Source organism: Nasonia vitripennis, chromosome 4 (genome assembly GCF_009193385.2).
Source record: "Nasonia vitripennis strain AsymCx chromosome 4, Nvit_psr_1.1, whole genome shotgun sequence".
Lineage (NCBI taxonomy): Eukaryota > Metazoa > Arthropoda > Insecta > Hymenoptera > Pteromalidae > Nasonia > Nasonia vitripennis.
In genome coordinates this window covers 10,754,376-10,777,986 of record NC_045760.1, presented here as the reverse complement: position 1 = coordinate 10,777,986, position 23,611 = coordinate 10,754,376, and the positions used below count along the sequence as shown (strand labels likewise).

The 23,611-nt window shown below is 42.9% G+C and overlaps 1 protein-coding gene across 17 annotated transcripts in view; it reads left to right on the top strand.

Annotated features, from left to right (window-relative positions):
* LOC100116362 (septin-7) overlaps positions 1–23,611 on the top strand; it is a 47,990-nt gene that overhangs the window by 20,387 nt on the left and 3,992 nt on the right. For 8 of the 17 annotated variants that reach the window (XM_031929863.2, XM_031929857.2, XM_032599940.1 and 5 more), the window contains 9 exons: positions 14,373–14,841; positions 16,334–16,541; positions 16,838–17,090; positions 17,437–17,626; positions 17,802–17,967; positions 18,451–18,492; positions 19,110–19,245; positions 19,335–19,498; positions 20,734–21,401. In XM_031929863.2, coding sequence (XP_031785723.1) covers positions 14,373–14,841; positions 16,334–16,541; positions 16,838–17,090; positions 17,437–17,626; positions 17,802–17,967; positions 18,451–18,492; positions 19,110–19,245; positions 19,335–19,498; positions 20,734–20,896 — 1,791 coding nt within the window. In that variant the 3' untranslated portion in view covers positions 20,897–21,401. Of the gene's footprint in view, positions 1–14,372; positions 14,842–16,333; positions 16,542–16,837; positions 17,091–17,436; positions 17,627–17,801; positions 17,968–18,450; positions 18,493–19,109; positions 19,246–19,334; positions 19,499–20,733; positions 22,471–23,611 lie in introns of those variants that run through there. The other 9 variants (XM_032599942.1, XM_032599941.1, XM_032599938.1 and 6 more) reach the window with 4 other exon arrangements.

The following is a 23,611-nucleotide window of genomic DNA, read 5'->3' as shown; positions in this document are numbered from 1 at the left end:
CGCAGCTTGTTTGCGGAGCTTTCGTTATACCCGAGAGGAGAAGCTGCGTCCTCTACTTTTTCTCGGACGCGTTAATTTTGTGTGCCGAAAGTAAACTATTTTTCCATCGAATTCATACTCTTAGCAAAGGTGATAAAAAAGCTCTTGAAGCACGCGATGCATATAGCTAAATCAGGTCTCTTTGAAGTGAAATCTGCGCTGGCTCGATTGATCTTTGCGCATCGGGGACTACGGCAGATAGGCGTCGCCATATTACATACACACCGATGGCCTTCGTCACTCCCTCGTGTATACGCTCGGCTTGGAAATGAGACAGCTCTAACCTGTTTCGACCCTCGCGCTACTATACTGCTGCACTGGCCTTTTCCCTCGTGTGACTGTGTACCGCGCAAAAGATTTTTCTGACCGAAACTGATTTTTCACACCGGGAGCAAGAATCGAGAAAAGGAGAAAGAGCCATTTGAGGAATGAAAAATCTCTTTAATATAGTCATTTATCATTTCTCTCTCTTTTACCCGCAGCGCCGACATTAGGTTTGTGTTCGCGCGATGAATATGATAAAACACACGATTCCTTGAACTACCGCAAATCCTTCGACTTTTAGAGCACATTTTATATTTCAATGTGGCCGCGTTAAAAAATTAAAAATCGATATTTTTTAATAATGGAAGCATAAATGACGTCCATTCAACACGGAAGGAGTACCGGCCATTACCGAGCGATTATAGCTTCGTGATAGCTGTACCGCGGCAGCTCGAATTTAGAGTCCATGTATAATGGGGGTATGTATAGTCGGATCGTAAAATCGAGAAAATGAGAACCAATGCACGTCCGCGCGATCTACGAGCTTCCACAGTATACACACACACGCGCGCGCGGACACGTGCCACGGGGGGACGGCGAAACGCAATAAGCGATCGGGACACAGAAAGGGCGACGCTGCACGATTGGGGCTGAATCAGATGTATTCGAAAAAGATGAATTAGTCAGTCTAGGAAAAAAAAGAGAGAAAACTCTCTATACTTACCATTTCGGGCTGTTTCATAATTCATGAGAGCAAAGCTTCTACTCCAGCAGTAGCGTCGAACAGCTCGCTCGAAATTTCGCTCAACTCCGCGAGAGGAAACCCAATGATACAAACTACTACTCACTTTCTGCAAAGCACACACAGCGTCGAGAAGTAAAATCCTCCAGTGCGCGTAACTCGCCCCCCCCCCTCTCTCTCTCTCTCTCTGTAAAAGCTCCCCGCAGTCGCCCGGAGCGCCGAATGAAGGGGTGCCGCGCGCGTAAAAATCTTTGCGTACGCGCTCGCCCATTATACAAGGTTCTCTCTCTCTCTCTCTCTCTCTCTCTCTCTCTCTCTCTCTCTCACTCGACTGTGTGTACAATGGCGCTTCGACGCGAAAATTCTGCGCTGCTGTTGTTTCCTTTTCTCCTTATTCCCTTTTCTCGCACACCTCGTTTCGCGCCTACCGCGGAACATTTCTTTTCTTTTCACTGGTGCGCTCGCGGTTTTTGGAAAACAGAAGCGAGTATTTGAATTTCAAAGCACTCGCAAAACTCTGTCCTCGAGAGACAGCCTCGCGCAGCGCGGAAGAGAGAAGAGAGAGCGTGTAACGAAGGCAATCGCAATTTGGCAAAGCGCGAAATCAATAATCTCTAACTGGCAGTATACAGGGCACTTGGGAATGAGCACCACTGCGCGCGGATATCTCTCATCCTGTGCACCTCACCCCCCTGGACGACGCTTTTGCGCGGGGGTGACTATGTGCAAAGCGTTACAGTCGTGCTGGCAACCCCCTCTCGATCGAGGAATATACGCGTGACTCGCACGACTCCACTGAGAGACTTTAAGCTTCTGCTTTTTGCGTCCGACGCCTTTTCGTCCGTTTGTACAAACGCGAATTTCAAAAGGACGGACTTTAATTGGACGTCATTATCACGCGCGTGCGTTGCTGTAATTTTTAATTAAACGCTCCGCGCGCCTCGATTTGTGATCGTTAAAAGAAGCTGACGTGTAGTACCCTCGTATAATTTTTTTCGAGGGATCAGCGGAATTTCATTCGACGTTGAGAGACGCAACGAGGAAGGAAAAAGACTCATAGTGCAGCCTTTGCGACTTTCATAAAGTCGAATTATGCAACGACGTCCAAAGCTCGGTCGAAGAAAGTCGAGCAGCAATATTTCGCTCTCGACACTAGCTCTCGCGAAACGGAAACGGTGCTTGCGCGCGTGAGTCTTCATTAATTTGAAACCTCGGCTGGCGGATAGGCTTCAAAGTGTGCGTATTATAATATGCGGTTGTGGAATAAGCGAGAGGCGAGAATTATTTAGGTGAAAGATTCATACACAAATACTACAAGTTCGAAAATTCTTCTCTGCTTATGCAGCGTACGAGACGCTTTTTTATCCCTCTCGTTTTAAAGTATTTATATTGCTTTTCTGATGTCGGGGAATTTAATCGCTGACGCCCGGGAATTTCAATTATAACAATTCACCCGTCGAGTTGATTATTATTAGTGCGTTTATAAATGCGGATTTATAATATTCTTCTCTGCCGTCGACTCCAGGGTATTCTCGATATAGAATCACGTTTATTAATTGAACATTCGGTCGACGGAACAAAGAAAAAGTTTAATAATAATAATCAGCTTTAAAGCTCTCGTATAATATTTACCGTAAAAGCAGAGCCATCAACTCGTTAAGAAAACGTCTGCCTGTCGTTAAAATATCAAAACGCTCTCTTTCGAGAGAGAGAGAGAGAGAGAGAGAAATAGAGAACAAGTCCATCCAGCTCTCAAGCCGCGACGAGTCAGGGGAAAAAGCAGCAGCGCTTCGCTCAAGAAGCGCACTACTCTCAGCCGCTCGCTTCCGCGAAAATATCTGCCGAGGATCTAGTTTCGCTCGTGAAAATATCAGGGCGTCATCCGGCGACACGTGGTATAACTCGCGTCGCCTCTGCTATACGCGCTCTCGGCTTCCCCCCGACAAAGTCGCTTTTCACCAACAGAGAGAGATGCTCGACTCTCTGTATACATGTATATAACCCTTTTCCCTGGCGTCTCGCCTTTTCGCGCTGCCGAGCCTAAAAGCCGCGGGCCCGTGCGCAAATTGCACTCGCGGCTTTTTTCCGACTACATTTTTTTCTCTCCGCGCAGTTCCCGAGAATTTCTTTTTTTTGCGTGCTGAGTGGGATCAAAATTGATTCGCGTTCGCAGGGTGGTGTAGTTGGCAAAGAGAAGCGGTAGGCGCGAAGGATTTATGTTCATTGCGCTTGTTTACGAGGCGGTTCTGTTCCGGGATGACGTTGCGCGTAATTAGAATATAATAGGCGTATTTATCTTTGTTTCCCTTGCCGACGATCGTCCGCGGAGCTCATAAATAAATACTCTAGAGTATATTAAGCAGAGGAATCAAGGGAACAGTGTACTCTCGAAAATTTATACCGCCGCGAGAGTAACTTTTTTAATATTCCGAGGCTCGATATTGGCATTTCCACTTGAGGGAATGCGCTAAGCCGTAAAAAAAAAACAAAATAAAAGCTGCACTCGTCTCACCGCGCGGAGTTTATTCGAATTTTCGCCTCTGTAAAAACACTGCGCAGACATAATGAAAAAAGGCCGCGCGAGAAACAAACAGCCGGGATTAACGCTGCACTTAACGCCCGGCCACGTATACGAGAAAGAGAGGGAAAAAGCTCTGCTTGAATTTTTTCATTCATTCGCAAGCTCCAACTCGAGCCATTAAAACTTGACGCTTACAAATTGAGCCGCTCGCGCGCGACATCAGCCATAGATTCTCTCTTCGTCGTCGAGTATACCTACATGCACGTTCGATCGATCCACTGGTGCGTCGCCTAGCCGCAAGAGTTTCCGCTGATATAACTGCATCCACGGTTTGATATCCCCCCCCCCCCCCGTACCCCTTCTTCTCTCGCTCTGGAGCAGCAGCGGAACAATTAGAGGAGTTGGACAGACGCGAACTGGGTTATAGGGTCCCTGAGCTTTTCCGTCAACTACGCGAAAGCTCTGCAGGGAATCGTATGTGCGCGCTTTTTACGGGCCATTATTATGCAATCGAGTTGACGAGTGTCTCTACAGACGGATGCGACGTTTAGTGCGGGTATACGAGACGCTGATTCCATTTTGATTGGTTATATGCAGGAGAGAGGTGTCGTCGTTCCGCAGAACTTTGTATTTTTCCGTCGTGACCTAGATGCACAAACGTGCAGCGAGATTTTCTCCAAGGAATATAGTACACAACACACTGAGCGGAGAATTATATTTACTTTTAATTGGGCATTTAAGCGCGTTTGGATGGACGTTAATGATTTCCGAGGATTTGGTCGTAAGGAAATCCGGCTAACGAACAATGCACACTGTAGACGTAAGTAACCGTTATAATTCAATTCGAGCGCCTCTACGGGTTAAACCGATAGCGTGAACTGCATCAATTGAAAGCATCTTATTATAGAACACACACACACACGCACACACACACACATGGTCTATCAAGCGGATCGATGCGCACCATAAATATATCCCCTCGGGGGAATACATTTTCCATTTTCACCGCCGTGCATCAATGCATTTTAATTGAAAAACGGCGTAAAATAAAAATTTAAACTGCGCGCGCTCGGCAAAGGATCGGTCAGCGCGCGAGTTATCGCATCTCTCGGCCCAGTAATGCGGGCAACGAAATGCAACACAAACACACACACGCGCGCGCGCGCACACTCTCTCATGAATACATGTAAGGCACGTAGAGCAGAGAGAGAGAGAGAGTGAGCGAGCGAGAGATGTATTATCGTAAAAGTGGCGCTATGCGGGCTATCGATCGAATGCTACTTTGGCCTTATAGCATTTTAAAGAAATTTCCCTCTCGGACGACGCCTGCATCCAACTACTACGTAGGGCACACGTATTATGGTATACGAGAGACGTGTACTTTTTTTATCGTTTTTGCATACTATAACACGCGTCTCGCTCTCGTGCTGATTGCCTGGCGCACTTCCTCGGATGAACTTTTTAGAGCCTAGAGCAAAATATTGAAAAGCAACGAGAAGGTCACCGCAGGGCCGGCTTGAATTTTTCAAGAAAAACGCTGCTCTCGCCGGAGGAAAGTTTTTTCCCTGCTCTCTTAAATTCCGTTTGGAGAGCGAGCCGAAAGGATTGCAGGAACTTTTTACTCGGAAAGTATGGAAATGTTTTTGCCGTGTCTCGGTTTTAAAAGTTCCGAGTATGACCGAAACGTTATTGCTGAGATGAGATACGTGGAAAAAGCTCTTGCTCTATACTCGCACAACCCATGAGACCCAACCTTGACTCTACACACGCTCTTATATTCCTCCGCAGTTTTTTCTTTCATATTCGCGTGTCTTTTCGGATTTCGAAAAGGGCACACCCAAGGCGCATCAGAGGAGGAGGCGCGATGACTCGTGCACGGTTATGCATCACTGACACACATATTCCGAGCTTAATTAGTTTCATTATCCCGTGCGCAATGAGCCTCGTTGAGCGCAGGCTTCCCGTCCGGATGATCCCGTATTAATTAATCCTCGCCCCTCCCCTCGTTTTTCTCGCTTTTGTATTAAACGTCGCGTATGCCAACGCAAGCGAGCGCGTTGCGCAACTCCTCGAAATCCGTCGGGGACAGGTTGCGACCAGGCATTGTTAATTATTCGTTTGTTACGAAATGTGCTGACGACTTGTACAATAGAGGGCTGTCGCTCTGACGTCGGTTCGAGGATTGAATGGATGAGGATCGTTATTGTTTTTATTTTCTTATCCGAGCGAGTTTTATATACTTGCGTCGTTGGCAAAACACTCTGCTGTATGGAAGTGAAAAATAAAAACCCCATCCGTTCGTAATACTAGCGAGGCAAAGTCTGCGCGCAAGTTTGACGAAATAAAGGCTCGCCGTCCTTATACAAAACTAAAAGCTGCAGCAGCAGCTGCTCGAGAAAAGGCCGAGAAGGAGGAAGACTCCGGAGAGAGAAGGAGTAGAAAATGCAATCGCGGAGAGCGAGTTTCTCCTTGCACATTTACGCGCCGAGACCTCTCTTTTACCTCTTTTACCTGCGGGAAATCAAGGGCTGGCCGTTTTTCTCGCGCTTTATCGGCCGCTCGCGCGAAGGAAAGGAAAATAAAACGGATTACCAGGCGGGGTGATTACGGCTACAGAATCCGATGCAGCGCGTCTTTGGAATCGAAAAAAAAAACGATAGCCTGACAATAAGACGCGGAGAGATATTATTCGATTCGCGAGGCGTCGCTGCCGACGATGATCACGTGTGAAAGAGCTTTCGTGTACTTGTATCCGCGAAGAATCGCACTAAATTCAGTCGTCGAGGATAAAGACTCCTTCTTTCTACGACACGATCCTCCGTGATGTGTACACACAAGTTCGATCGGCGCACACATAGGTACGGAGAGAGGAGTTGTTGGCTCGATGCCGGGTCTAGAGACGGAGAAGCGAGTGCAAGAACCGTGGGAATCCTGGCGGCATATTTATGAAGCCGCCCGGCGGCTAGAAGAAATTTGAGTCATCGCGCGTCACTCGAGATCTCTCTCCGCACCTATACGCTCTCTGTGGCTTCTTCTTCCTCTCTCTCTCTCTCTCTCTCTCTCTCTCTCTCTCTCTCGCGCGAATATTCACGCCCTTTCGCTCGCGTCGAGCTCGATCGCGTTTGCATCCTCGCGGAAAAATGTTCCGCGATAACGCCGTCCCTCGTCGCCGGAGGAATCGAATCGCCGATGCGAAATTTTCAATTTTCCATGCTTGATTGGCGCCGCCGAGGAAGAGTCTCCGACGCGTTGTTTTTTTTCGACGGGACAGGTTCTCTCTTTGCATGTTGGCCTTTTGCCCCGGATTTTATTTCGCGCGAAAGGGGAAGCTGATGCTTCCGTCGATTCGCCCAGCAGGAGATGGAGCGTCGTGTTTCGAGAAAATTTGTTTTGCTCACACTACTCGATCGTGTATATTTCCGTCTATGCATCGGCGCTCATCGAATTTCAACGAATTCGATTTGCATGAAAATTTCTCGCTGCTATAAAAGTATAGGTAAAATGCAGTAGCCTCGATCGATAAATTATTATTTATTATTTAAATTTGCGACACTCTATACATAGGTATACGTCGTTTTAATCTTCACCCTTCTATAACTCGGTTTCTCTCGTACACGTATAGCCAAGGAAAGAGATAGAGCGAGAGCTATCGACTTCCTTTAAAAGGCCACTTTAGCCTAGGCACACCGCTATGCCTGACCCGCGCGTCTCTTCCAACATCTCGCGTGTAAGACTCGATCGATCTATATCTCTCGCCAGCGCTATCCTATATCACTCGTATACATGCATAAAACTCACGCTCTACATATCGCGCTCGAGGCGTTTTTCGTGTCACATTAAGATTTCATCTCCGCGCACGGGGCAACGACCCCGGGGACGGTCGCCGCCGCCGCCTCTGCCGCGCAATTCTCGAGAGTCGATTAAATCGATTTCGCAGAAAAAGCACTGCCCCCGCGCACCGCCGCGAGAAGAAAGAAATCGAGAGAGTCATAAGTTCTTTTGCCCCTCTCGTTCGAGCAAGAGCGCTCTCGCGAAAATAAGAGTTTAAAAGTGAAAGGTTGCAGCGAAGGAGGAAGAATCGGAGCAAAAAAGGTGCGAAGGGAGAGAGAGAGAGAGAGAGAGAGAGAGAGAGAGAGAGAGAGAGAGAGAGAGAGAGAGAGAGAAAAACTGAAAGGGTATATACGATTGTAAATATGCGTGGCGAGTTCGACTTTTTATGGCTGTTCATTTGCGGACTGATTCTCGTTGAATCTTTAGTGATTTTTCTATTCAAATTTTACCTGTGCGCGATTCGTTCGACGTTTATTTTGTTTGATTGCCGCCCAAACAAATGCACTGTGACGAAGCTGTTGCTGCAGCGCAGAGCTTTTAAGAGCTTTCATTCAAAAACAGCGCGTTGCGATGACAGCTAAACGAACCGACAAAAGTTTTAATGGGACACGCGCACAACTTTCGACAATATTGCTTCTCTCTCTCTCTCTCTCTCTCTCTCTCTCTCTCTCTCTCTCTATATATATATATATATATATATATATATATATATATATATATATATATATATATATATATATATATATATATATATATATATATATATATATATATATATATATATATATATGTGTGTGTGTGTGTGTGTGTGTGTGTGTGTGTGTGTGTGTGTGGACTACGTTACCTACAAGCACGCAAAATCGAAAATCAGCTCGCTAGGGGATGAAAATTGAAATAATTCCCATCAGCTAAATCGCGCGTAATCACGACCCGACACACTAACGAACGAAATGCTAATTCAGCGTAATTAATCGAAAGCGCCCACGCCGAGAATGGAAATGAGCAAGATCCAAAGTGAACGTCACTCACACGCGCTCACACACCTCTTTATCCATCACAGTATAGCAGAAACTAGTCTCCGCAACTTTCGTGACATGATTCACAAACAACCGACTCGCCGATAATTAATGAACGCTTAATTAACGATCGATCAGGATCTCTCTCTCTCTCTCTCTCTCTCTCTCTCTCTCTCTCTCTCGTATATTCTCCGAGTAACGCTTCGTCAGCGTTTTCGGGACTGATGCTATCGGCGCGCACGTGCTATACATCGATTCCCTTCTCGGCCTGGATGAATTTTCGCTCGTGATTATCCGCTGCTGCACGATGGAGATTTGAGTTAATTCCTTCGCGCGCTCGAGAGCTTTTTCGTCGAGAGGGGCTGAAAAGGTGACGAGGCCAGATAGGTGCCCGCGAGTGAATAGGGGCGGATGGTTCATTCTGCGTGACCCATATTGCGACTGCCATTGTTTTGGTATGCCGCATTGTTCGGATTCATATTTTTCTTGTTGTTAAAAAAATGCGACGATCCGTTTATGTTGCGGAGCTGTTTTGAATAATGAATGGACGCGAGAGGGTAAATAAGCACGTCAGGGCGTGAATAAGAGGATGCTTCGAATTGAATGTTAACTCTCGGAGAATCGAAAGATAAAGAAGTTGGAAAAAGGGTGTACGTTTCTCATTTATTCCTCTCGCTCGGAAGTTTCAGAGAGTAATTAAGAGAAGCTCGTTGCGCTTTCTCTATTATCGAGCTTGCAATTGCTCTCTAAATTTCCAAGAGTGATTTTTTCACTCTAAAAAGAAGTGATCATCAGTAAGATCACTCAAGTTTGAGTCATAACATGATCCGAATCACTCTTATAGAGTGATTTTCTATTACTCTAGCTATAGAGTCATAAAAATGACTCAAAGTAATCGAGTGATAACATTTTCCTGCTCTGAATCACTCGATGTTGGAGTGATGTCGCACGGAGAATAATGCAAATTTAGAAAGTATAAATTGACTTATCTAATAATCAGATGTTTAGTTACATTATGCAAGTATTGCTGATTTTATTTATTAATTATTGTTCATATATTATTAACTGTAGTTAATATGTAAAGTAGTTGATATATTCGATCCGAAATACTGAGTACACATGAGTCCTGTTTGGTTGAGTGGTTAGTGTACTCGACTGTCATGCTGGAGGTCCAGGTTCAACAAATCCCGTCGCCGTCAAACAATTTTAATTTCCTTAATTCTCTATACTTACTAATTCATGCATTAGGTAGTAATATATAAATACATGAATAATAAATTAATAATAATACGAACAATAAATTAAATAATGAGTTTAAATATATTAATTAAAAAAAAAATTAAATTTTTGAAAATTTATCTTTTCTAAAAGTTACTCGCAGCGTGATGATAAACATACACTTTTAATTATTTTTAGGTTAGTTTTGTAGTATTATTAGAAATATCATGTCACTCATAGATTTGAGTGGACAATGAAAAAGTAATCGTTATTCATTAATTACTGAAGCTGTGCGCGAACAGCGAGATCGATCACGATTAAATTAAACAAGTTTATATATAATGACTATCCATACTAATTTCATTTGGAATAAAAATTGAATTTCGCGCAAACAAGATTAGTATACATTCGATCCTATTCGCGGAGGACGAGTTTTTCGCGATGAAGGGTCGACTATTTAACGAACGAGAGCATAAACATAGAAGTCGAGTTAATGGGTCGCTTGATTAAATCGGCGAGAGCGCCGCGGTGAGCAAATAGATCGAGCTGAATCGTGTGCATCATTGATTCCATTATTCGGTAATATCGTGAGATATGAAGTGAAAAGCCTCCCTGGCAGTATATTACTCGCGCAAACAGCGCCGCTGGTGAAGGCACGCGAGTATATTTGGATTCTGCAAATATAAACTGGAATTATTAATAGCCCGTAAGTGTGTGTTTGTCGGTTAACAAATTATATCCACGAAATAGAACGTTTGTTCGCGACCGAGCGCCTGAATGCAGCTGAATCGCGATGTATAATCCCTCTCTGTCAACGTTCCCTCCGCACCCTATATGCGTACTCGCATGAAACACTAGTCGTCGGTTCAGTATATCAAGCTCAATTGCTTACTCTCTCTCTCTCTCTCTCTCTCTCGCTCTCCACATTTCCCTATCCACGTCTCTTCACACTCTCGCGACTTTATGGCCATCAATCCCGCGCTTAAATCCTTTCTCCTCGACTTTTACGAGCCGCTTATTCTCTGATTGATCCTTAATACACGGATTTCTCTTACATTATTATACTCTTTCCCAGATGACCTACTCCCTCGGCTCCAAGAAATTACACGTGAAATTTTCATTACAGCGGCTGCTTCTCCGACGTACTTTTTTCCAAGAGAATTTTCCGGCATCTCGGGAATTTCAATATCGCACACGCGGCGTAGGAAAGTTCTAGGAACCTCACACGCGACGATGTTAATTGCACCCCGAAAAATGTTCCCAGCGCAAACTCAAAATTAATTCTCAGCTCGCGATGACGCTTTAAGCCGGTCAATTTCAGCCCGGCGGCATCCTCGAGCTTTAGAATTTCTCGAAGTAAACATGCCAAGTTTTCCCGCATACGTTCGCCGGGGACGTTGGCGCGTCTACATTATACGGCTCGAAACTTGGCCGTACAGTCGATCGAGCACATAGAGAATATAGGCGCCAACTTTGCCTTCGTCCATTGTCTCTGTATCCTTAGCGCGTATATATACCGCGCACTCCCTTTCTCGCGCACGTATTTATGAAGCGTAGACAGCGGTTGTTTGTGCCCCCGAGATTGAATGTCTACTGCTCTTCCTTACGAGAGAGAGAGAGAGAGAGAGAGAGAGAGAGAGAGGGAGAGAGAGGGAGAGAGAGAGATAGCTCTTTATGGCGGAAGCTACTTATTCAATTTGTATTCCGTAATGGATACATGCGTCTACGTGTGCTATAACGGCACGAGGCGTAGACCCGGCTTCTTGGAATGTCACGGCTTCCTCTCTTTTTTCTTCCGCTTGCGCCCGCGACCCTTTTGTCTGATGCTATACCTATATGTATGTGCAGGCGATTGTGGGAGACTGATAAAGCGACTTTTTGAATACGTAACTATATCGATAAGGTTTGACTTTTTGTTTCCGACTCTATTGTCTCTCTTGTATAATGGTTGTTGAGTCTCGTTCAACAGCTCGCCAGTGTTCATGCAACGTAGTACTTGGCGCGTTGTCGTAATTACAAAGCTGCCTATAAAGCCATAACGACGCTTTCAAAGTTCAAAGGCTGCGCAAGGCTGAGAGCGAGTTGATGGACCCTAAAGTTTGGTATAATTCGCGCGCATCAGCGAGGAAACTGAACGTTTCGCTCTCTCTCTCTCTCTCTCTCTCTCTCTCTCTCTCTCCTCTCTCTCTCTCTCTCTCTCTCTCTCTCTCTCTCTCTCTCGAAAGCTCGAGATTCCTGTAACGAATTGGCCTTCGCTGAAAACTCGCGTAATGCGTTTCCCGTAAAAAGCACAGCCGTAAAAAGTTGCTTTTAGGAACAGGCCGTCTCGTAAAACGCAGCGCGAAATAACAATCAATTCCCGGGGGTCGATCGCCGCGACGTGAAATTTTCATCCCTAGAAGCCCTCTAACCATGAGCGTCGCGCGCACACCGGATATTCGCGTTCGAGGGCCATTGATCGGCTCTATACGCAGCGATTCGCGGAAGCTTGACGAGCGTCGAGATTTGCCGCTGCGGCGTTTTGGTGTCGAACGACGGGGCTTCGTTTTGAATTTCATACTTTGCCATATAGAAGAGATGAATATTTGAAAAAGAATTCTGAAATTCATTCCTTTGATACGCGTGTTATGTGCAAACGAGTTTTTGAAAAATTCTCAACGCCATTGATGGATTCCTCTCGGTAGTGATGTTCGATAATTATCGATATTTTTGATTCGATATATCGAAATTTTGTATCGATATCTTAACTAACCGATTATTGAACGTATCGATATATTTCACGCAAATATTTAGCGTCTCTTGACTCGCGTCGTAACGGTCGTGAGTGAACTGTGAAGTAAGTATAGTGAGAGTGCGAACTGCAAACGCGAAGACTGCGAAGCCGCAGCCCGCGGAGGCTGATGTCCAGATTCCGAATTATCAAAACTAGCAATCAATTACTTGACAGTCATTACAATGAATAAAACTTGTAACTGCATATGTAAAATATTTATAAATAATAAAGAAATTGATGAAAATTATTATAATACTTATTTTTAGGAAGAAAAATGAAAATTTACCATATTTTAAAAATTTTTTACGATATTTATATCGATATTTATAATATCAATACTTATTTATGCAATATACTATATGTATCGATATTTTAGATATTGATTATTATCGATATACAATATCGATATTAAACCTGATATCGAGCATCACTACCTCTCGGCGCTGCGTGGATTTGGATTAATAACACGAAAATTCCGCTTTCAGCGACTGATGAATAGAAAACATATCCGTTGAGCCTTCGCCGACTTCAATACATTTTCGCTTTCAATTAAAACCCGACCACACGCGCGCGCGCTTCGCAACAAGTTCGTCGCGTCGAAAAATAGGCCGTAATTGCAGGGCAGGGCTATTCTTGCCCAATCCCCGGCAATTTATATCTCCTCTCGCTTCGTCGTCGCCGTAAGCGAGTTACCCCGGGAGAACGAAGTTAAGGAAAATTCACTTTCCAGCTGCTGCGCCGTTCTCACTTATCGCGCGCGACGAAATTGACCTCCAGTCCTCTTTGAATTTCGCGCTCGGCAGGTTTGGAAACGCTGCTGCTTTGCATGTATGTATATGTATAACGTGTATGGGACCACAGGCGTCGAGGGATAGCTGCGCGAGGCTTGGACTCCGATTACGCGGTGGTCTATACTATATCCATATCAGTGAGGGAAATCCGGGTGGACGCTTGGTATTATTACTGCGGCTATATTCTCCCTGATTACTGGACAGTGTCAGATGTGGTGGGTTTGTCGCGTATGCGATTGAAATTTCGAGATTCTATATACCCCTGGCGATAGAAAAGCAAACCAACGAAAACGACCTCTGTGCCATCCGTTGTGTTCTATATGTTGAGTGTATATTGAGATTGGATTAACGTTCGTATATATAGATTACTTCATACGAGCGACGTGTGTTGAACTATATATAACCGATGTTTCTATACTTCTGTGTAGAAGCACGACTTTTTTAATACTTTTATCGGAGAAAACTTGGCTGCGCTGTCATTATCGCGATCGTGGCGCAGGCTCGACATTGTTCCGCGTTTTTAATAGCGTAGCAGCGGACGTCGGCTTTGACGCTGAACTTCCTCCTCGACTCTACACCGGAACCGCGTGCGCGTCGATAAAAGGCGCAACGCGATCTCAGCCGCGCGGCTTCTTACCAAGATTGCCTACTGCATAACTATATGCATTCGGGAAAATTCGAAAGCTTTTTTCTAAGCTCTATTTTTTCGTTTGCGGAAGCTGTTCCTAGGGTGCTTTATGGCGGATTGCATCAGGGAGTTTTTTTTGTGAGATGAAAACCACTTTAAAGTGTCACGGTGTTTAAGTAATTTTGCGCGGGTTATTCGAAAACCGAGCCCGAAAACAGGTGTACGCCTTGTGCTCGAAATGTTGGGATTGCACTCTTGCATCTATTTTGGCTTCGTTTTCGGCTTCTTCTCTATATTCGGAGGGTTTTTCAAGTCAGTAGACTCTGCGGGGTCGCGAATGGCTGAAATAGACACCTTTCTACGACAATTACACAAATATATGTACAATAATGATTGAATACAAACGAACATATCAATAATGAGCGAAAAAAGTGTGCACTGGTTTTAAGATTACTATATTAAAAAAATCTATAACCTCATAATTGAGATGTTTACCTTATATATACAACACATAGTCAAATAAAACTAACCCCGACCACCTTCTTTCAGATCCAGACGAAGCGGGAGCTCTTCTTCAAGGGTGAGAACGTCTCGATAACGTCGCCTTCAGCAATGCCGCCGACGGTGCCGTCGGTGCCGCCGCCTCAGCCGCCGAGCGCGAACAACGTGAACAACAACTCGGCGATGACGACGACGACGCCGACGACGACGAACAACAGCGTCTCCTCGGCCCCGACCTCGGCGCCGCCGTCCGCGCCGGCCAAGCCCCGACTCCCGGCCTCTCTCAGCCAGAGCGACTCGGCCGAGCTGGACAGCAACAAGCGCGAGTCGGCCCGGGCGGCCTACGAGAGCGCCAAGGAGGCGGCTCAGCTCGCCGCGGCCCAGGCGGCCAACAACAGACCCGCTCCCCCGACTAAGCCCAAGGAACTCGATGGATACGTCGGCTTCGCGAATCTGCCCAACCAGGTGTACAGGAAGGCCGTGAAGAAGGGATTCGAGTTCACGCTCATGGTCGTCGGTGGGTATTATATAGCATTCCGTAATTCCGCCTTTTCCATTTTCCGACGTGGCTGCTATTCCCCGAACGAGCCTGACGTTCGTATCCATCTAGCGCTTCGGAATATACCCCGCGCAACGCGGTGACGCGAGATTGACGCGAAACCGAAATTTCCCGCCGCCGCTGTCGTGCATTCGAAAAATAAATTGAGTATACGCAACTCCGAAAACGACTACCACTGCATGCGGGTGCACGCGCACTCGGACATCGGCGGGTTCATCGACTCGCGGCAGAAAACCTACAGCGGCGCCTGCAGAGGAGAAAAAAAGCCATTCGCGCAATTCGGCACTGTATACGCATATATAGGTATATAACACAGCAGCTGCTCGGCACGTGCGCGACAGATGCGAATAGTTATATGCTATATCGCGTACGCCACAGCCGTTCTTTCTTTTCTCTCTCAGTCCCTCTTCCGCGCGTGTGTTGTGACTGTAGTCCTTCGTGAATTCCGCGCGCATGTGTGCGTGTCTTGACAGTCATCGTCGTCGGCGGGAGAGGCCGGCCGTTTCGCGATGATTCACCGAACGCGTATGCGGAGTCGAAAGAAAACTGGATTACGCGCTGCGCCGTTTGTTTCGATCGGTGATTTTGCAGCGGATCAGCGAAGCGGAAGCGATCGGATTTGTTTGTACGATTGCGTACACGTACAGGCTGTGAAAATTCGCACAGTCCGATGGCACGCGACGCTTCGGAAATATAACAAACGGCTCGTTGACCCGAGAGTGTACTCTCGGAGCAATCGCGAAATTGCCAACAAAAACAAAGCCGCGATGATGCCAGTCAACAAAGTTTAAACGCCTCATCGGAATCCTATTCATCCGACCGTAAATAAAAAAAATTCTCATAGACTAGACAAGTATACGGTCGTGTGCGTCGTCGTATTTCCATCGACGCTCCATCAAAAAACAACAGCAGACGTATTAGGGACTCGTCGAGTAACATACTTAAGCCTGTGCGGGTTATTGATAGACGGGAGTTTTCCCTTCGAGCATTTACCCTTGGCAAAGAAAAGTCGAGTCGGTTATATTTATGCTCTGATACTTCTTGAACTTAAATAGTGTATAAACGTATACCAACGCCGGTATGAATGAGGTGACGACAGCATACGGCTCGTGTTTTTTTTCTCGCTGCGGCGCGATCGGAAAATATTTGCGGCGGCGTCGGCTGAATTGTTTTGGAATTTTTCGCATTTCCCGATAGCCGCGCGCGGCTGCTCTTTGAGAGGAGTGAAAACGCGCCGAGGGGACTGGTTATTGCTTTTTCATAGCCGTAGATGGATATGATTTACCGTCGATATAAATAACAAGAGAATAAGTTTTCTAAATGTTTAAACTCGTATGCGGTTTACGAGAGAAAACTGGTTTGGAGACAAAAGCGTTTTGTTGTCATATATATAATTTAGGAGGAAAAAAGTCGGCGTAGAACTAACCGAGACACTTGCGAAATCCCACAGGCGAGTCGGGACTGGGCAAATCCACGATGATAAATTCCCTCTTCCTCACGGACATCTACAGCGCGGAGCATCCGGGCCCGAGTCTCCGAATGAAGAAAACCGTTGCCGTGGAGACCAGCAAAGTTCTGCTCAAGGAGAACGGGGTGAACCTCACGCTCACGATCGTCGACACGCCTGGCTTCGGCGATGCCGTGGACAATAGCAATTGGTGAATATATATGCTCTCTATCATAGTGCCAGGGCGATTAATCCTTTCATTCCGTCTTTACATTATACGAGTTGCTTCTTAATTGTGGGTTTCTTTTTCCGTATAAGCTTCTTAGTTTCGGGGCAACTTGCTTCGAAAGTTTCAGCTTTGTGTACGCGAACATTGCATTCGAGCGTTTTCATAGTTATTAAACGTTATCTTCGACTACTTGGAGAAGATATATTTTACGTCAAATTTTTGCTCTCGTATACTAAACGAAGAGGGTTCAGAGAAATTAATTCGACTGTCCGTTACAGCTGGCAGCCGGTGATCGAGTACATCGAGAACAAGTACGAGGAGTTCCTGAACGCCGAGTCGCGGGTGATGAGACGTCAGATACCGGACAGCCGAGTCCACTGCTGCCTGTACTTCGTCGCGCCCTCGGGCCACGGGTTGAAGCCCCTCGACGTCGAGTTCATGCAACGGCTCCACGACAAAGTCAACATCATACCCGTCATTGCTAAAGCCGACACCATGACACCCGACGAATGCGCCTATTTTAAGAAACAAGTGAGTTCCACTCTCTGTAATACGTCTGTGCGTTTGAGTATCTGTTTGGGGGCAGAGATCCTCCCACAGTTTTCGAGCTCGCAAAAAATGCGAGGCCGCTCTCGCGCTCTCTGTCTTTTATCGTATCGCTTGGGAATGGCGTTTGCATGTTTATTAATAGCTCGGCAGAGGCGCGTTTATTTTGAAACGTTGAGGAACATTAAACCGAAGCAATACAATTTGTGCAAGGGAAAACTCTGATTTACAATTTGTTGTGCAAAGTTTGGACGTAACTGCGGCCTCGGCGTTTTATTTGACAATTACATTTCTTAAGTAAGACGAAGTAACACTTGCGCTTTATTTTCAGATATTAAACGAAATAGCTCAGCACAAAATAAAGATATACGAGTTTCCGGAAGCCGAGGACGAAGAAGACAGTAAATTGCACAAAGTCCTGAGGGACAGAGTCCCTTTCGCGATTGTCGGTGCAAATACAGTCATCGAGCACGACGGCAAGAAAGTACGGGGTAGAAAATATCCTTGGGGAGTGGTAGAAGGTTTGTATTTCAATATTATTACCGCTGATCACACGATTCGAATTACACGCATTCGATTTCCTCTCTGCTTATATAGCGTGATCTTGCCTTGCTATCGTGTTAATGACATTAAACTGATCTAGATATCATTGAACTTGAATGGCAACCCGTTTTAATACGACTTATCGTTTTACAGTTGAAAATCTGGAACATAACGATTTCATTGCTCTACGGAACATGATCATTCGGACGCACCTGCAGGACTTGAAGGATGTGACGAACAATGTTCACTACGAGAACTTCAGATGTCGTACCCTGGCAGGCCTCAGTGTTGATGGAAAACCCACGAGGGTGTCCAACAAGTGAGTTAATTCTGATCATCCGTTCACACATTGAAAAATGAAACAATACATTGCATCTTCGTGCACATCATTTAGAAGCAAATAGCTGTTACTTTGTTGTAATCGTTCCGAGAAACAGATTTCAATACATCTTTCGTATCGATGCGCTTATTGTTTTTGTATTAGTATATATTAACGACCAAGATCTTTATTACGTATTTAATGTGAGACGCCGGGTTGTCTTTTTTTCGATACATAGGGTCATCATCTTGTCTTAATTAATTTAGAAATCTTTTTTTTTTCGACATGACAAAGAGTAAGGCAGGAGGAAAAGCTTGTGCATGCAAACTGATCAAAGGAAAAAAAAAGATTTGCTACTAATTTAGCCTTTCTAGTTGCTCTTTTCTTTTCTCAAAGAATCAGTTTTCTCTGTTAGATGTTGAAATGTTGCTAAATGCTAAAATTAAACTAATTAAATTCTAATGAATATTTCACGTTGGTCAGTTTGTGCCCTCCTGGAGTGATGAACAGTTTCATGATGGTGTGGTAAGTTTATTTAAGGCTAAAACCCTGTAATACAGTTTTGTGTGCACAAGTCTTTTATATATATATATATATATATATATATATATATATATATATATATATATATATATATATATATATATATATATATATATATATGTGTGTGTATTCAATAGTACTAGATCAAACATGCGTAGTCTAGTAGGGATCTCCGAATAAAATACATGTAAAATTAACGTTAAACGAAATTGTTAATTGAAATGTATTTATTTTATTTTTTATCCGTTTCCCCTTACATGTTAGCATTTGCACGACAGTTAGTGTAGTACAACTTAAGTTACTTATACCGAGGAAACACTGTTTCTTCGCAATCAATACATAATTACAAAGCACGAAAGCATTTTCAAGCCGAAAAGCTTTGCTTATTTTTTTCAGAAATCACTTGAATTATACACAAAGTTTAGTTTTAGGTAGACAATAAATTATGTTACGTTATTGCACCATTTTTTACAGCTTTATAGAACTCATTGGTACCCTTAGACATACCAAATCACTATTTGTCATTGTATACAATCTTTAGCACTTTATTTTATAAACCTGTATAATGAACAAAAAACTCCTGTGTTTCTCTATCTTAGGAATCCATTGGCACAAATGGAAGAAGAAAAGAGAGAACATGAAAATAAAATGAAGAAGATGGAAATCGAAATGGAGCAAGTATTTGAAATGAAAGTACGAGAGAAGAGACAAAAGCTTAAAGATTTGGAAACAGATGTAAGTCGATGCATTTCTGTGCTTCCAAAGGTTGTGCAAGCCAATTCAGAAATCAATGAATGAATACTAATTTATATTATTTCTGGCAGCTTCAACGAAGGCACGAACAAATGCGACGTTCCTTGGAACAGCAAGCAAAAGAACTTGAGGAAAAGAGGCGTGCATTTGAGGGAGAAAGGTCAGGATGGGAACAACAGACTGGCCACAGTATTGAAGAATTGCGTCGACGAAGTCTCGAAGCAAATTCTAAAGAGTGAGTAGACTTTTTTCCAATTATCTTACCACTGCTTTTTAGTATTCTCCTACCTATTGGTGATAGTTCTTTATTATCTTGCTCGTCAAGATTTTCTTATGATTTACAGTTTTTAACGGAAGTAACTATTTAATTTTTACGTTCAATCAAGTTGATCTTGCCTATTTGAACATTTTTCTATTCTTAGTACTTTCTAATAAGGTTAACTTCTTATTATCTTTATTAGAAGAGAGGTACAGACTGTTTTAATTAGAGGAAATCACTAATAATTAATCAACTAGATCCATTAGAGCACAATTGCCATTGTAGAGTTTTGTTTATAGGTGATATTAAGAAAGCATCGCGATTATACCCAATTAATTTTTATATTCACTGTAATGCCACATTATGTACAGCACCATTTTTTTCTAAACAGCTTCAAGCTTATGGTTTGTAATCAAATGCAGCTTATCATAATTTTTGCACATTACACAGAATCATTAAATCACATCAAATTGATAGTCTTCATGACTGTACATTTTTATTTGAAATTATAATTATCGGCGTAATTAAATACTTTGAACACTATTCAACCAATTTATTAAAATTTGTTAAAAGAACAGTTCACAAGAATACATCCTTCTTTATTTCTTTCTCAAAGGCATGTATCCGATGTTTCGTTTTTTTCTTTTTAAAGCAAGTGTTGTGAATGCGTATCATGTGTATTTTCTTGAGCTATTTGCTATTATTAATCCATTAAGGAATGATAAATAATGAACGTTTTTTGATTTTCTAATTTTAAGAGCTGTTTTGAATCGTACAGTTGTGATGATTTATTTTCATTTGTACAATATATAAGAAAATGTTGTACATATACATACATGTAAATAGAAAACTCATTGTCGTTGTACACTGAACTAATTTTCTAATTTTAAAATTACTAAGTGTCATATATTATGCGGTGCATAACGTTAACAAAGTTAATATCATTGTACAATTACATTTTACAATCTGAATCGTAAGAAATCATCACAGATGTAAAGCTTTGAAAGACATTGCCACGCTGTTTTGGAATTTTGACTTGAACTTGAAGCTATAGTTGTTTTGATTTGTTTGTGAGTGATTGCGACATAACGCTTGCGCCTGTATTCTTTTAAATTTATTTATTATTATCTCTTCTCCTTTTCTTCTTCTACTTCTCTGTCCGTCTGTTGTTGTCTGTATACGAAAACAATATCGGGGTGTCCCTGATCTAGGACGGGATCCGTGTCGTCCGAGGGCTCCGGCGGTGGCGGGGGTACGTTGCGGGGTGCTCGCGGCATAGGGAACCTCCTGCGCCGGCACACCAGTTTCAAATCGCCACAGGAGAATCCCGTACCGATACAGCAGCTTGTCATACAGCATCCCGAGCACCCTTAGTAGGATTCATTGTGCTGACAGAAAGAGAACATGATACTGACAACAATTAACCGCGACGGCTCTTTGGTTAGGGAATCTAATCAAAAGCAAGCTTCTACTTGATTTCTGACGATAGGAGGAATTAATGGTGTTCGCCATATGCAATCGTTTGGTCATTGCGTTAAAGATTAGTTTTGAGTTAGTTTAAGACCCGCGCAATATTTCATTCTTGTGCAATTCACACACTATTAGGTTTAAGACCTGGTGCGTATCTAGAACTTATTATTTACTAACTAGAAGCCAAATAGACTGATTTTGATAGGATCTTTCGGTATCGGTAATTACTTGCATTCGATTCCATTTCCTAGCTAGAGAGCCTCGTGCGCAAATAGACTTCCTTTGTTTTTGGTTTTTTTAATAAATCAATCAATAAAATTGATGTCTTCTGTACCTTCTGATTTTTGTAAAATTTACTTTGTATTTCGACAAAAGTAATGTCATATCCGCGTGGAGATTATTTTTTTATTCGCCAGATTTATGTCTTTGTCTTCTGATTCTTATAAAATTACACATGTCATTATAGAGTTAATATTAATAATAATATAAAATAACAATCGCCATAATCTCTGCATTTGCATTTGTCATTGTATTTAACGGGATGTGAAAGCTTTGTAACGAGCAGCGTCAATCGCGCAATTTCACGGTATGCGTAAGCTTTGTTTAGCTTATATAAGAGATTTTGTCATTTTGCTTGAATGAAAACCGTCTTTCACATCCCTTTAACGAGTATTCTGATTAACCTTGTCACAAACGTCAATTTGGAGTATAACAGTATCGCTAGTTGAATTGCAACAAAATAACAAATAACAATAAATCGCCGCACAATAATCTTCCTATGATTTTCCGAGCAAATCATAACGACCATTGTTCGAACGACACTTGTGTAACAAAATTCATTTAGACGTTAGAACGTAGAGAGGAGCCAAGGTCTCAAGAGTCAGAAAGTATTTTGTCATATTTTTTAACACGACGAACGTAGCTGTAGCTGTGGCGTTTATTAAATAGCAGAAAAAAAGCCGTGCGAGAGTAGGCGAGTCGCTCTCGATGTATGTTGTAAGTGACACTTTATTAGCTAAGACCTAGTTAAGCCTATAGCGTTAATCCATTCGCGTGTTTGTACGCGTTGCGACTTAAAGAGAGAGTTCGTTAGAACGTTCCTAGGATATATATATATATATATACACACACACACACACACACACACATAAATATGTAGATATATAGAGATTATATTTAAAGAAGACACACACGCACATTTATTACTTATACATTTATTGTAAACTTCGAGCAAGCTGTCCGCCTGTTCGCATTCCCCAAAAACTTCGGTTTTGTTTCATGAATCTCGCAGCAAACTTTCTCGTAAGACAATGCGCAGAGCGGACAACTTGACGGGGGTTGAGAAGGAAATGATTAACAAACATCCACGTTATCAGCTAACCAATCAAAGGTGTTGAAAAAATTGTTAATTTCCATTATCAGGAAACGATGAACCTTTTTTGGCAAATAAATGTAATGCTTTCTTACGATAAAACTTACTAACCATCATGTTTTTCGCCCTTCACGCATTTCTCTCCAAGCTTGAATCTCATGTTTATTTTTTCAGCAGCGATTTTATCATACTGTCAGAGAGAAAGTTCGTCCAGACAAACTTTTTCTCCGACTCTGTACAGACGCGTATTCATTGTAAAGCGTAAAATGCGAGACATCGTCATGCAAATCGCTAAGAGGCGTTAAGAGGCGTTAAAAAAAGACTCATTTACTCACAATGTTGTTCTGCGGCTGGCATGTAGCTTGTTGGTCGTGGCCCGTGAAAGAGATATGTACTTACATTTTTTTCAAAGCATGCTTCACTATGTCCATTCAGCTGTGTTGGCATGACATTTTTTTCCACAGTTTATATACTCATTCGGTGTTTAACGTCAAACGCTGACCATCATGAATCACAAAATAGACGTACATTCGATGAAAATGACACTATCAACTTTTGTTATTTTGTTCGGACTTTCAAACAATGGCCTTCTTATTTTTCACATCACGGCGGTTCGTATAGAAAAGCGAAACTCTTGCTATCTTATGATGTGGTAACACAATATATTATACACGAAATTTTTCAACTGTATCTATTATTTTTGCGACAATCATCACTTCTCATGTATTCACACTTCATACAGCTGTAACTATTATGGTAAAGGTGGGCTTTGTTATTAGTAGTTAGATTCCTGTATATTGGGTGTTTTTTCCTAGTATATTTTTTATCGTAACGGTTTTCTTTGATTAATATAATTATAGTTGAATAAAATTAAACAGAATTAGTCCATAACATTTTGACAAACCAGTTTTTCGTTTAAAAGTCGCTTTCATACAAATGTAAAAAAATTTGAAAAAACATAAGAAATGATTATGAATATATTTCAAGTTATTCATTATTATTTACATTTGGTCAAAATTAACATTTTTACTTGTTAAGTCGAAATAAATCGATTCATGTACCTATAACAATACTAAAATATAAAAAGAGAACACAATCCTCTAAAAGTTGGTATTATAATTCCTGCACTGCCGACTATATTCTAATTAAATCGTCACTTTTGAAGCGTCGCGTGCTGCCATCTAAGGCGGTAAGTGCTCGCAGTTTCGAATTTTCCGATCAATTGTAATATGTAGTAGCCCCCCCCC